At 35.4% G+C, this 13,958-nt stretch overlaps 1 protein-coding gene across 25 annotated transcripts in view; it reads right to left on the bottom strand.

Moving 5' to 3' along the window:
- The window catches only part of EIF4G3 (eukaryotic translation initiation factor 4 gamma 3), a 283,104-nt gene that overhangs the window by 134,662 nt on the left and 134,484 nt on the right, over nucleotides 1-13,958 (bottom strand). For 14 of the 25 annotated variants that reach the window (XM_033113780.1, XM_033113788.1, XM_033113778.1 and 11 more), the window contains 3 exons: nucleotides 9,633-9,728; nucleotides 8,129-8,242; nucleotides 4,588-4,620 (listed from right to left, as the gene is read on the bottom strand). In XM_033113780.1, coding sequence (XP_032969671.1) covers nucleotides 4,588-4,620; nucleotides 8,129-8,242; nucleotides 9,633-9,728 — 243 coding nt within the window. The remainder of the gene's footprint in view (nucleotides 1-4,587; nucleotides 4,621-8,128; nucleotides 8,243-9,632; nucleotides 9,729-13,958) is intronic. The other 11 variants (XM_033113798.1, XM_033113794.1, XM_033113792.1 and 8 more) reach the window with 3 other exon arrangements.

Genomic DNA, 13,958 nt, shown 5'->3' on the forward strand with positions numbered 1-13,958 from the left:
CTCTGAAAAATCTAAGAGTCCTGGTCATAAGACTACACAGAAGCTTGATCTGATTTCCTAGTAATGTCCACTAAACTCTAATGTGCCAGGTCTGGCCCTCGGGCAAGCCTTAAGCCTTCATTTACTTTATTTTCCAAATGTAAGAAACTGCTTAGAGAAATACAAATATTTCTCTACCAGGAACTAGGACTTCAAATGTAATGGCACAACTTCGAATACAGAAACCTTTAGAGGGGTCATAATGAAAAAAAAAACCACACACACAAAAACCATAAGCCAGCTGTTTCTTTTCTTTCTTTAATATTTTTGCATAAAAGAACCCAACTACAGCAGGAAAATATGCACAATTTCAACGCCTGCTACCAGGTAACATTTTCCTTCATGCCATATACTGTAAACTTTTAAGAAGCTTATTTGTTTACACTAAATCCAACGGATTTGCATATGGCATATTATTCAGCACTTATGAACAGCATATGAACTAAAATCATATGTCAACACACGCAAAATGTTTTTGTTCTATGAAAACTTTTAAATATCACTGTTCCGGTCTTTCTCACAATGCAAAGGCTACTCAGTCATAGTATAATAAACAACACAACCTCTCTCTTGTGAAGCCCAAGTCAAATAAGGACAGGAATATAAAGTAACTTTAAACCACAACTACACAAATTTCAATGACCAAAGACATGAAATTAATAACACAAACCAGACTCTACATTATACGAAGTCATTTGTTTTTAATTTTGAGTGTGCATTCTGTTCTTTCAGTTTCTAATTACCTTGGGATTTTCAAACATCAGAGTAAAAATAGTTGACATAGTTCTAAAGCCAAGGGGTGTTTTGCATATAAAATTACTTAGGACTTCTTTAACCTTTGATGAAAACTATTATTCTAATCCAAAGCTCTCTTCAAGTTATAAAATGCAAAAAGAATAGATCATCCTTAATGATCTAAAGAATCCCTGCAAAAGCCAAAAACTAAGAGCACCAGGAAGATGTGGCTGAAATAATCCCAGTTGGAGCATGGGATCCCTGACTTGAGACTCAGAGAGACCTGGCTGGTTACACATAAAGATCCTCTCAATATAAAGTACAAGAAAAACATCCTGTAACAGTGTCTTGGTTTTGTTAAACTAAAAATGTTTACTATTCAAAATTTTATTTGTTTCGTTTCGATTCAGGTAACTTCATTCTACAAACAAGAAAAAAACATATAGGTTTTAGGCTACTAAACTGGATGATGGTGTTTTCTTTTCACAAGCAATTGTCTCCAAATAGCTTACCTATGTAACATTAAAAAATATTTTTTCTTTGCAGTGTTCATAGGACCAATTGTCATTAAGAATCCATAAAAAGTTATATATTTACTATTGGACTTTTAGAAACAATGATAGAAAACATCACCCATCATCAATTATGTTATTAAAAAAAAAATCAAAGCATAAAAGGATATGTGATCAGAAAGGTAACCACTGCTGAATAATAACGCAATACAGGAGAAAGGGAGGAGAAATCTATTCACAAATTCTTACTACCCAAGGCTAATTCTCATTCTAACCCTTGATTTCATTCTTTCTGGCCACAGCAAACAACCATAGATGAAAAATCAATTTGTGCCTTCAATTCAACTTTAAGTCTTAGGCACAACAAACCAAAACTATACCAGGACACAGATGTTTCCTCTTTAAAAATGCGTTCTCTACATACCAGTCAATGTTTGTTTCCCACTGTATTGCCTTCCTTATGTAAGTCTCTGTGTCCCGTTTCCTATCAGGAGCATCTCCTCCTAGGTTCGTCTCTCAGGTTAGGTCTCTATCTGACTTTAGACCTGAGAAGATTCTCTTAAATACAGACTTCAGCCAGCGATTCTCAAATGGGAAATAGTATCATCTCCATAGAGGGTATTTGGAAATGTACGAAGATGTTTTTTGTTTAGTTTAATTGTTACTGGAGGAATTGTACTGGCATTTAGAGTGCAAAGGTTGCTAAATAAACTAATTACAGAGCAGTTTTTCCTAACTGGTTATCCCACCCAAAATGCCCAAACCTATTCCATAGTGAAACAAACCAAACTGGCCCTTCCACCCATGGAAACAGAACAGCACGCTCTTCCTGACAATATACTCAGTACCATCGCACAACACTGGTTCGGCTGCCTCCGGGTCAGCGGTGCCCCTTCATCCCCAGGCCCCTGCCCTCACCATTTCTCTAAGGTAACTACTGCTGCTGTCTGAGTCAAGATTATGTATTTCCTTTTCTCTTAATTCTCTGTGGTACACTGAAAAATATTTAACGGGTGTTTAGAAAGGAAGAATGCCACAGTAAAAAGCAGCCAGCTATCTGAAGATTTTTTTGCTCTGGATTTGCATCTCAAAGAACTAGTGTCAGAAAGCAATTATTTTTTTGCTAATGAATAAATAATAAATATGCACACATATAGTTCTATTTTTTTTATAGCTGAAACATGCCATAATTTCACAAGCATCACACTACAGCTAAATGAAGGACCAATCTGCCAATACTTTTTTTTGAGTTATATTACACATGAAAGATGATTTCAGGACCGAAATCAAACTTTTGTCACAAAAAATTCCTTAAAATTTTCTTTGGCTATTGGAATTAAGGAAAGACAAAAATGTATCACAAGCCTTTAGGCTTAGATGAAAGTTTAGATTTTCCCAAAGATGACTACTTCCCTATTTGAGGACCACTGCTTTTGAACACAAGTTATAGAAACACTTAACCTTGTATCAAGGAGCTCAGACTCATTATTCTGCATCCATAGTTACTTTTACTCTGCTTCTTGAGCAGAGGTCTCCCACGTTTCTCTGTCAGGAGTATCTGGCTTGACCCCTGACTAAAATTTAAACCTTGCCTCTACAGCTCTTAATTAAAATATATATATATTTTATTATTATATATTATATTTTATTACATATTTATTATTATATATATATAAAATCAAGCTTTTTACTTAAAGGATTGCCTTTTTAAAAATTATTAGTATGTGCCAAACATTCTCCTAATCATTTTATTTGCATTATTTCATTTACTTTTCACATCAGTTCTGAAATGGGTATTAATTAATGCTGTCCCCATGTTACAGATGAGAAAACTGAGAACAGTAAATAACTTACCAAGAACACACAGTTGATAAGGAAGAGTCAAACCAAGGCCTAGCTAATACCAAAGTCCAAGCTCTTAAAGTACTACAACAATACTGTATCTTGATACTGAAAAATACTGCTGAGTTTTATTTCTTTATCAAATCCCAAGAACTGCCATCCTCTTCATACAACCATCTCTGGGTTCTCCTGCAAAGTGTCTTTATCACCTCAGAATCTGCTTGGCTTTACATCAACTAAATTGGAAAGACTGTATTTTGAGAAATAGAGCCTTGTATTAAATCACTGTTAGACAATGCAACACTGTCCATTTATTACTCAGCAAAATGAATTCTGAATATGATACCAGAGGTGAACACTGGTAACATTTCTCTCATTTTATCAAACTGCAATATGTTACAGAACAATATTAAAAATAGCTACCACAGATTGGCTGCTTATTTTGTGTCAGATAACTTAAGTGTATTATCTCTAATGTAGAGAGTATTTATCCCCATTTTACATATGAGGAAACTGAGGCTCAGAAAAATATCCGTATAACTCAGCTGGTTATACAGCAGAGCTGGTAATATGAACCCAGATCGATCAGATTCGAAAGCCTAGGCTCTTTCTATGACAGCAGGAGAAAACGTTTCAGAACACTGCATAAAACGCTGGGGGGGGAAGGGGGGGGTGGGAGAGACGGACGACCCTGAAAATCTTTTTCTTTCTCTCAAACAATCCCCTACAGTATATTCCTACTAAATAAACTAGTGTTGGCATATATATATTTTTTGAAATTTTAATTTATACAATTACTTCATTTAAAAGAAACAACAGGCTAAAAGTATTTCAATAAAGTATCTATTTTCTATGTATCCTAAGAATAGAGATAATTCTATGTAGCAAATGAATGTATGTTATTGTTAATCAATTTGTTATTAGGTCTAGGTTAGTAACTGAGATTAAGTGGTTTTAGAAATATTAATGCTATTTTATACACATCAATACAAGTTACATCAGAATGTTAACAGAAAACCCTTAGAATGTTGCCTGTTCCATTAAGTTAAATTTAAACTTAATCCACAAAACCTGTGAGGGTTTAAGATATTCAAAATTTTTCAAGGTTCTCTAAATTCAGAACAATTATTTTTTTGGAAGGAAAGAATAACTCATTATTTTTCTTCTTTAACTAAATTTCTTGGGGTGACAACGCTTAGTAAAATTACATAGGCTTCAAGTATACATTTCTATAATACATCATCTTCATTATTTTTCAATTCGCCGTAAACAGAAGTCAATGGGTTTGTTAATAACAAAAATGCTACGAAATAGTGAAGGACGAAAAGAACAGAATTACATCAGACTGAGGAGAGTAGTTTGAGTGGTTCCGTGGAATGGCAGCATTCTAAGAGTCAGCAGCTACTAAAGCCCCCACCTATTAGTTAAGGGTGATCGTGAAGGGGCAAGGGTACAGTACCTGATGATGGGCAGGTCGAGGCCCCGCTGCAAACTGAGAAAAGGAGGGAAAACAAACACAAAAGGAAAGGCACAAAGAGTCAGAAACACCACAACAAAAACCAAAATGTCACACAATATGCCAAAAGGAAAAAAAAAACCCCACAAGAAAAAAAAAGAACACAAACAGTCAAAGCTTTGCTGCAGGACAGTGACAGACAGGTACTAAGATTCAACAGGTTAACACCACTACTAGATATAGTTTGCTGTTTATCAGCTGGGAGAGAAACAGCTAAGCTGTCAAGCACGCTAAGGGTGCTTCTCTGACAGGAATATTAAAACAAAAATAAAAAACCCTAAAAGTAAAAGAAATTTTGAAACACTAAGTAGTTATATTAAGACAAACGAAATGTGCTTATGCAACTGATATAGCTGGAAGGAATGAGAAATGCTTTCACATTACAAGAAATAGCCAAGAGGTAATAATACTATCCAACAGGAAACAAAGAATGTAATAGGACTGATTTCCAATTTACTTAAATGGGGTATCTAATACATGAAATGGAAGTTTAGTATCTTCCTTTATTTCTTGGAGTTAAAGAACAAAGTTGTGCTTATATATTACATTTATATATTACATTAAATATATATTTATAGTCTATAAATATATATCTAAATATATAAATAATTATATGTTTAAATACAATTAACTATTAAAGTTTAATACCAGGCATATCAAAGCAAACAGCTAGTAAAGAACATCAGTCTAACATGATTAACCAAAGTGGAACTATTATAAGCTCAAGAAGAAAAAAGAGTTAAGTCAAATCTCTCAATTACTATTTATACACAACACAACACCATACATATGTAGCGAGTGCTAGCTGATACTGAGAATAAACACAAAAGAAAGCATGACTTCTCAGCTAAATCATAGAGTACTTGAAGGGGGACAATATACAACTCCTACTTTCCCTAACTTAGTATGCAAGGAAAAGCTTTTTCACTCATAAAATTTTAAACACTAAACCTCTAAGATCAAATAATCCTTCATCAGAGCAAAATTGGGCTTCCAAAGTGATTTTTACTAAAAGGGACAGAGAAAAATGTTCCGACGCATACTGTCATGTACTGGCTACTACGACATTAACTATTGAAATGGTAACCACCCTCTTTAATAGTGCAAAGAAAATACTGAGAAAACAGTTTTGAATGCAAACCATACAGGGTTTTTATTTAATACATTTAAGGAGCTAAAATATCTTTCTTCAGTTGTTTTATTTCCTATAGAGTCTTCCTTCTGTCAGCTCGTTACTACAGGTGTATCAAACTGAAGATTAACTAAGAAACAATTCCTCATACTCCGAATTTAAGTCACCTACAAAATAGTTGCAAGAGAGTGGAAATTATTTCCCCAGCTTTCATTATTTCACATAAAATATTCAAAAAATTATAGCGAAGCACATGCCACAATGTAGGAGATGGCTAAAGATAGCTCTATCAAGGATTCACCTTAGAAGCTAAAGTGTCACCTAGTGTTCAGGTAATGAGAAGTGCCTTAACCCATTTTGAAGTTATTCAGTGTAACCTGCTGAGCTCTGTATAACCTATGGGATTAGGGTGTGTTAGGTCATCCATTACATTTGCTAACCACTGTTAAAATAGTTTTTCAGAATGATGATGATAATGGCAGCTATAGTTCTCTGAGAACATTTTCTCTTCAAAGAAACTGAGGTCTTGTAATTTCAGATTTCCAATCACGAAAAGAAAACAGATCATGCCGCTACTATGGACATCAAGTTTCAAGAATAGGCAATACCACCTACGTGGTATGAAAGTAGGGGGTGGAAGTGAGATGTTTCTTCACGACACTTGAAGAAAATGGGAGAGAAGGGCCATGTTAACCTGAGTCCAGCAGTACCTGTCTTATCACTGTTCCACAGAAAGGTCCCATTTCTAAGGCTCTAAAACGAAAGTCGAAACTTTATATATTTGGAACGTTCCAGTCAAAAGAGAACTTTCTATGAGCAAGAGGAGTACCTTATAAAATTATACATATATTTAAAAAAAGAAACACTTAAGTTAGTGGGGAAGTACCCTAGTCTATTTTGCACTAGTCACCATTGGCCATTGAGTTTTTCATTTGGAATGACAATAGTCTTTATCCTATGGGTAACTGTAAGCAACAGAACAAACTGTAGTCGCTGCTGGCTCATATTAAAAATAGAAACTTTCGTTTCTTTTTTCTTTTTTTTTCTTTTTTTTTCAAAGAGGGGTCTTTAAGATGGTGAGGACTGTAGATATTAAGGAAAGCAGCCTTCTGTGAGCTTGGGGCCAATGTTAATGCCACCCACCCACCCACTCCCCTCACTCTTCTGTGCACAGTTGGTGACTGGATATGGCCAACGTAATACTGACGTAACTTGGCCACTTAGCACCATAAAATATAAAAATAACCAATGGTTCCAGGTTATCGCAAAAGCCAAACTGTGCCCCTCTCCCAAGAAAGCATTCAATAGCTTCACTATTTTGGAGGCTATTTAAAAATAAACTCCTGTTTAAAGAGTTCCAGTACAATGGAACAGATAAATAACTTATCAGTATTTTTTTTTTTTACTTTTAAACAAGATTTTCAACAATATGAATTTGACTAAAGATACCAAGAAGTATCGACTAGAAATACAGGCACGAGGACAACCTGAAGGAGGGAGGGGGGCCACGTGAAGCCAGTTGGATTGCAAAGGCAGCTGTCCAGGGAAGAACAGAAAAGCCTAAACTGTGCAATTGCCAATGGCCCATTAATGCAGAAATAGAATGGAGTAAGCTTTCGCAGCTCTACACAAAGCCAGGGGAAGGGTCCCTTCCTTAGCGCAACAGCTTACCTCTCCTCACCACTTGGGACAGCTGTGGGATGGATGAGACTAGACTATGGAAACTCGGATGTCAAAAGAAAATGCAATCCTGCCAAATTTCATATCCCAAACTTCACCCTCCCAGCACCAACACAGATGAAATAAAGAAAACTGGACCCAAAACAACCAGCAAGAGTAGTGTGGGGTCTGCTAGTCTTGCACTTGTTTTGGGGTATGGAATGGAATGTTATGTGTGTGGTTTTTAGTAATGGGGGGGGAATGGGCACTAGCAGAGCGGATGGCAAAAACTGCATAGAGGACAGTATCTGAAGAGTTTATGACCACAGAAAAATGGCTGACAACTACAATTTCCCCCTCAATTTTCAATTATAAAACGGAAAGAGGGAAAAAGAAGCCCTGAAATTTATCCTTTAAAATCAAATTTATCTGAAAGGGATACCCCTCTTCAAGATTAAAATAAAGAAAAATCTAAACCCCAAATTACTCCTGTCTAATTCCCAATAGAGAAGACCCACCCAATTTATTCTTTCCCCCACTATGCCTGGCAGAAACTGCCATGCGAGGTTAGACTTTCAGAGAGCAAGCAATCAATGCATTTCTGTTCATCAGCCAATAAATGGTTGTGGTCAAAAATACTGAGTGCCAGAGGCACGACTGCCGGCAAGAAGTACAGTTTGTCATATTGCTTACAATGCAGTATTTTATCCAGCCTCTTCCAGCCAAGGACCTGTAAACGGGAGTCTGTTCCAAAACCTTCCTCCTCTTCCAGTTGTCTGTGCAATGTATTGGCACTGTTCTGCTGGGCTGTCAAAAAAACTGGTTTAGAGATGCAGCTCTTCAGTCAGGTTTTGCGCCAGTTCTAACCATGTAAATTCAAATTTTTGTTTTCAGTAATTATAAAAAGGGGGTTGGGGATAAAGAGGGTCACAGAATTCTTTGCAGTGAGAGCTTACCATAATGTTCCACGTTTCATGATTAGAACCAGGGCCTATCTAAATTAATCTGGTAAGATCTCAGGCCCACTCCAAGTAGCCAAGTGTCCACATCCCCAAACCACTCTCAGAACAAAACTTGCATCAGACATCTTGGTGACCATTTCAGCAAAACAAAAAAGAGACAAGCAAACAGGCAACTAGGACCAAAGCCCCACCTCTTTAGAATGGTTCCTCCACCCCCTGGGGAGAACCAGGATCTAAGAACAGGTATTGGAGAAGAGGGCAACAGGGAAAAGGAAGATAGGAAAAGGGTAAGAAAGAGATTATATTTTGGTGCAGACTATGCTCTCCTAGTTCTTTGAGCAACTATTTCATACATTTCAACATTTCTAAATTCATGCATAAAACTAAATGAATAAGAGCTAATGTAATGAAATAGTCCTGTACTACAGGCAAAAAAAGCAGGGGTGGGGAACCAAAAGAAGATCCCTACATTGGGAGGAAAACAGAGCTGAGGTACAAGTAGGGATGTGAGATTCAAGGTGAGATGTTACAGAAGCACCTTCTAGCAAAAACTAATCATGCAGGGCAGCAAACGACGTTCTAAGGAATAGACAGCTGAAGCCACTGTACACTTTAGTGAAACAGAAGGATGAACCTTGAGTAAATTTAGTCTTTACAATACGTATTGCACTCCATGTAAAGGATGAGCAAAGAGGATGATAGCATTTACATTTGTATGGCAATTTATCTATCAGGTAAAGAAATGAATACACCATTCGTGTATGTCATGCACATGTCCACACTGCCAAATGGTTAGAACTGACCCAGTGATACCAATTCAGAAGTCTCACTTCCCAAACCAGTGGAATTTGAGAGTCTAATTAATGAAATTTAATTTACTTTTACAATAATTGTGCTTTATTCTTCTCCTGAATTTTGAACAGCACAAGTAACAAATTAAGAACTGAAATGAAGTGAACTTGAATGCAACTGGAATTTTTTTTTTAAATCATGCTACAGAATAGTAAAGGAAGATAAAAGGTTCCATTTCTTCTTTTACTTAATAAATTTAAATTATTCCTATAGCAAAGGGTCTGAAAATGCAATGCTAACCAATGTTACAACAACAATAATAAGCTGTCTTTGGGACAAATTTTCAAAATCAAGTAAATATATTAGCCAAAGGAACCCAAGCTACTACAAACACAAATTTGTAGGTGGAGAGTATTACTTAGAACAAGCTTCTGCTTACTTACCGGAGAACGGGTTTGAGGTTGTGAATTCATTGTCTGAGGGGCTTGAGGGTATACCAACGTGGTTGGACCTGCATTCTGTCCAGAGGGATAAGGGGTCTGTCAAAGAATGGCAAGAATATATTATATTTTGAAAAAATATGGCATGGTAACCAAATTCAAAGGGTTATATAAAAGCTTATAGAATTATTTATTAATGTGGTTTAAGCTCTATTTTTTAAATTGATATTTATCACAATACCCAGCAATCCAGAATCAGTGCAGCATTTTTTTAGGGATTACCTTAAACCACCTGATAAGGAGACATCTGCAACCCAGTATAGTATCTAAGTGCAATTATTTGATACCATTAGTCCAAAGAGCACTACTCACTGTCAATTCATCTGTGTCTGAAATGGAGAGCCCGTCCACAAAACACCAAACATGGCTGAGATAACTTATTACCGCTGTGGTAAGCTTTCCAAAGTACCTCTAAGCAAAAGTAGCCATTGAGGAAGACATCACAGAGGCAAATTAGAGTTCACCCAGTTAACTATATAGCATTGCTATTCTGTTCCACTGCTGAATCCTTTTATGTAACCCCATAAAAATCTACAATCAGCAAGAACTTCAGATAAAAGCCTGAAATAAGTGGTAATATAATATATACTAACTTACCACAAGTTTTCTGATAACAGGAACATAAGCTTTTCATTATGAATTCATGTTAAATGCTACATATTAATATGTGTTAGTGATTTTAGGAAAGGAAAAGAAATGGTAGCAAGAGCAATAGACACAGAATCACAAGACTTGGTTTCAAATCCTAACAACTGACAATACTGTTAGCTTGGGCAAGTAAATTGTCTTTCCCATCAATAGAAAAAGAAATAACACACCTACCTCATAAGACAGTTGCTAAGATCAGATGAGGTGAAGTCAATTACTGTACAATCACCTCTAAAGGTGCCAATTACCACAGTGCCAATTTTACAAAAGAGATCAAGGGTCCAAAATTTTAAGTTTCTGACCCAAGGTTACTAAGTATGTCTAGAAAGTATTCTAACTTTGCTTAAAAACAAAACGTAACTTTTGGTATCTGTTGACCATTTACTGAGAATTCAGCTCGAAACATCAACTTAAAGCAAATGTTTGAAAAGATTCATTGGACTTTTCAAATAATGAAAACAAAACTAATGAAAAACATAACAGCTTCATATCAGACACAAAGGATATTTTGCAATCTTCCAACATGGTAACCTTACAGCCATCTCCATAACTAACATTAAGGTTCCACATTAGGTTGATTCTTTTTTTTACTTCAGTTCTACTAACTCTGGCCACAAATTGAAAAACATTGCAGCAAGTATCTTGATTCTATCAAACAGGTAATAATTGGAGCAAATATGACCCAAAAGTAATTCAGAGGTTTCTCATCCAAGATTATTTGTACCAATGTTTCAGACACTAAGTTTATGTGTATGTATCACACTCGAACTCTGGAAAGCTTGAAGTTTGACTATTTCAACTTACAAAGGAGTGACTGAATGGACTTCATATCAACTACGAATGCATTCAAATTCGAAAAGTTCTTCATCAAATTCTATTAAAAATATTGGATACAGTTGTAAAATACAGCCATCCATCAATTTCATTCTTTATCAAATTAAGTAAAGTCATCAAGTGTTAAGTCCTATTATCAGTGGTGAGGAGGCTCTTTGGTCTTAGGAAATCTTGATACTTTATTCTCAACAGTTAGTTGGTGGTATGTTGAAGCATAAGCTTCTGCCTGTCAAGATACTACACAACGTTGAGATGTGCCACTTATAAAAACATAAAGAAATGCTATCTCTTTCTCTATTTCAAAAAGTAAGGTGATTGATCAAATATATGGTGATGGAAGGAGAACTGACTCTGGGTGGTGAACACACAATGGGATTTATAGATGATGTAATACAGAATTGTACACCTGAAATCTATGTAATTTTACTAACAATTGTCACCCCAATAAATTAAAAAAAAAAGTTAGGTGACAACTTACGCTCTCATTCAAGATTCTAAAAATATTAATGATGTCTATATTTGGACCTTATTCAAAATTTTCACTACTAAGATTTTCAACACTGAGCCATATAAGGCAACACCCTTACAATTAACTGAAAAAATGGCCTGTGAATTAGCACTCAGGCACAAGTTCTTTCATTCAGTAATAACACCATTCCTAGCCACACATATAGCGGGTACTCTAAGACTGCATCATTGCTATTAAAATCATTAAAAAACAAAGAATTTATTTTCCTTTAGCTTGGAATTACTGTTTTAAACAGACAAATCAGTAATCAAGTACTTCTGGTAATTTAAATTGTATGTGTGCCAAGAGCTGATTCATACTCTGTACACACACAAGCAATTTCATCTAAATGCAAAGTATAATACTTGATGACACCCACACACGGAAGTGAATCCCCTTTTACAATGTATGCTATTGTGCCATTAGCAATATAAGGTTTTAATAGGGACACTGATAAAGGAATTTTGCCAAGAGAGTGAATTTTGCCACTCAGCTTTCTCTCAGAGCACTTTTCCATCCTTTGTGGCTGGCTTTAGAAATTTCTTAGGAATGATGTGACCTGTATCTGTTGTTGCAAGGAATGCACCTGTGAAAAATGCCTGTATGCTTTTCATCTCTTCTTTGAATTTCATGATGATAAATCAAATTTATAGGATTAGGACATATATTAATAATTTGCTTAATATACTATTATACTTTATTGAAAAATGTTGCAAAAACTTGTATGGGAAGAGTCTACGAACGTGTTTCATCATTCATCACATAAACTGCACAGGGAACTAGAGAGAGATCAATGAAGTATCATTTGGGGACTCATCATAGTTTTGTTTGTACTTTCCCTTTTTTAATACCTTCAAAGTTACCACAAAGATTTACTTCTCCAAGGACATATACATGAATATTTTATATTTAAACTGCAACCCAGCTCATTGTCCAAGTTTACAAAAGTTACAGGCTCACATTCTCATTTTCATCACTACTTTTATGTTTCTATGAACCCTCTTGAGTCACTGATCCCTTTTTATTAACTGAGGAGACAAAAACACAATAGTAACAAAAACTACTAGCAAATGGTGTTAACTGACAAACTTGACAGAATGCCAGGGAAGACAAGCCAATCACAACAGTTCTTCAGCAACATATTAAGTTGGTGCAAAAGTAATGGCGGTTTTTGCAGTTATTTTTAATCTTTTAAACCGCAATTACTTTTGCATCAACCTAATACATAAGCTTTAAGTTCATAATAACTTTTAAAAACAGTGATTTGGACAATTAAAGATAGAAATCTGAGGGTGAATTCCATTACAAAACAGAACACGCTAATCATAGCACCTTGGGTCCAAATGTGGTGTTTTTCAAAATATAAATGTGAAAAAATTTACAGGGATTTTCAATTTTCACAATAAAATACAATGAACTTAAATTAACCACAATAATTACAACAGAAAACATTTCTATCGCTCTTCTTATGTTTCCCGCACTATTCTAAGCACCGCAACGCAGAGATGAAAGGTTATTGCCCTTGTTTTAAGACTCTTTCTTCACCTTAAAACAAAGTCTGATACTGCCAGAAAGACTAAGGTCAATCAATATTGGGCGCGTGTGTGCCTACACATACAACTCTGACTGAAAAATTAAGTTGCCACAACCCTCCAAAGAGCTATTACGTAATAACAAATTTTAAATAAGCTTATCTTTTTGGCTAGACAATTCCATTTCAAGGAATTTATCCTACAGATATATTCATAATGGACACACACACACACATGCACACGAAACATTCTCAATTTCCATTTATAAGGGAGAGATGAAACTAAGAATACAATGTAATCTTAAAAAGAAGAAAGCAAATCTACATACACTGTCATGGAACGATATCTATAACATGAAGTGACAAAAGCAAACCGGAGAACTGTTAATTATGAAATCAACCTACCTGTGTAGTTTTTCTGATGAACGCATACAGTATACCCATTAACATAACGATAAAACGTCTTAGGAAGATACAGAGCAAATTTAACATTGGCTACTTCAGAAGAATGGGAATTGGAAGGGGGAATACAGGATATAATTTGTAGGTCTTATTTCATACACTTTTGTATTTTTCCTTTTTCCTGAGTCAAAAGAGTGGATTATTTTTATAAAAAAAACATAATGAAGATAACCTCTGTCCTTCAGCTTCCTCTTCATGTAATATAAAAAAAGCAAAGCAAAGCAAACCAGAAAAGCAAGTAGGAGGTTTGTACTTTGCAAAGTTCTAAACATTTTTGGAACACAAA

This window comes from Rhinolophus ferrumequinum, chromosome 9, assembly GCF_004115265.2.
Source record: "Rhinolophus ferrumequinum isolate MPI-CBG mRhiFer1 chromosome 9, mRhiFer1_v1.p, whole genome shotgun sequence".
In the NCBI taxonomy this organism is placed as follows: domain Eukaryota; kingdom Metazoa; phylum Chordata; class Mammalia; order Chiroptera; family Rhinolophidae; genus Rhinolophus; species Rhinolophus ferrumequinum.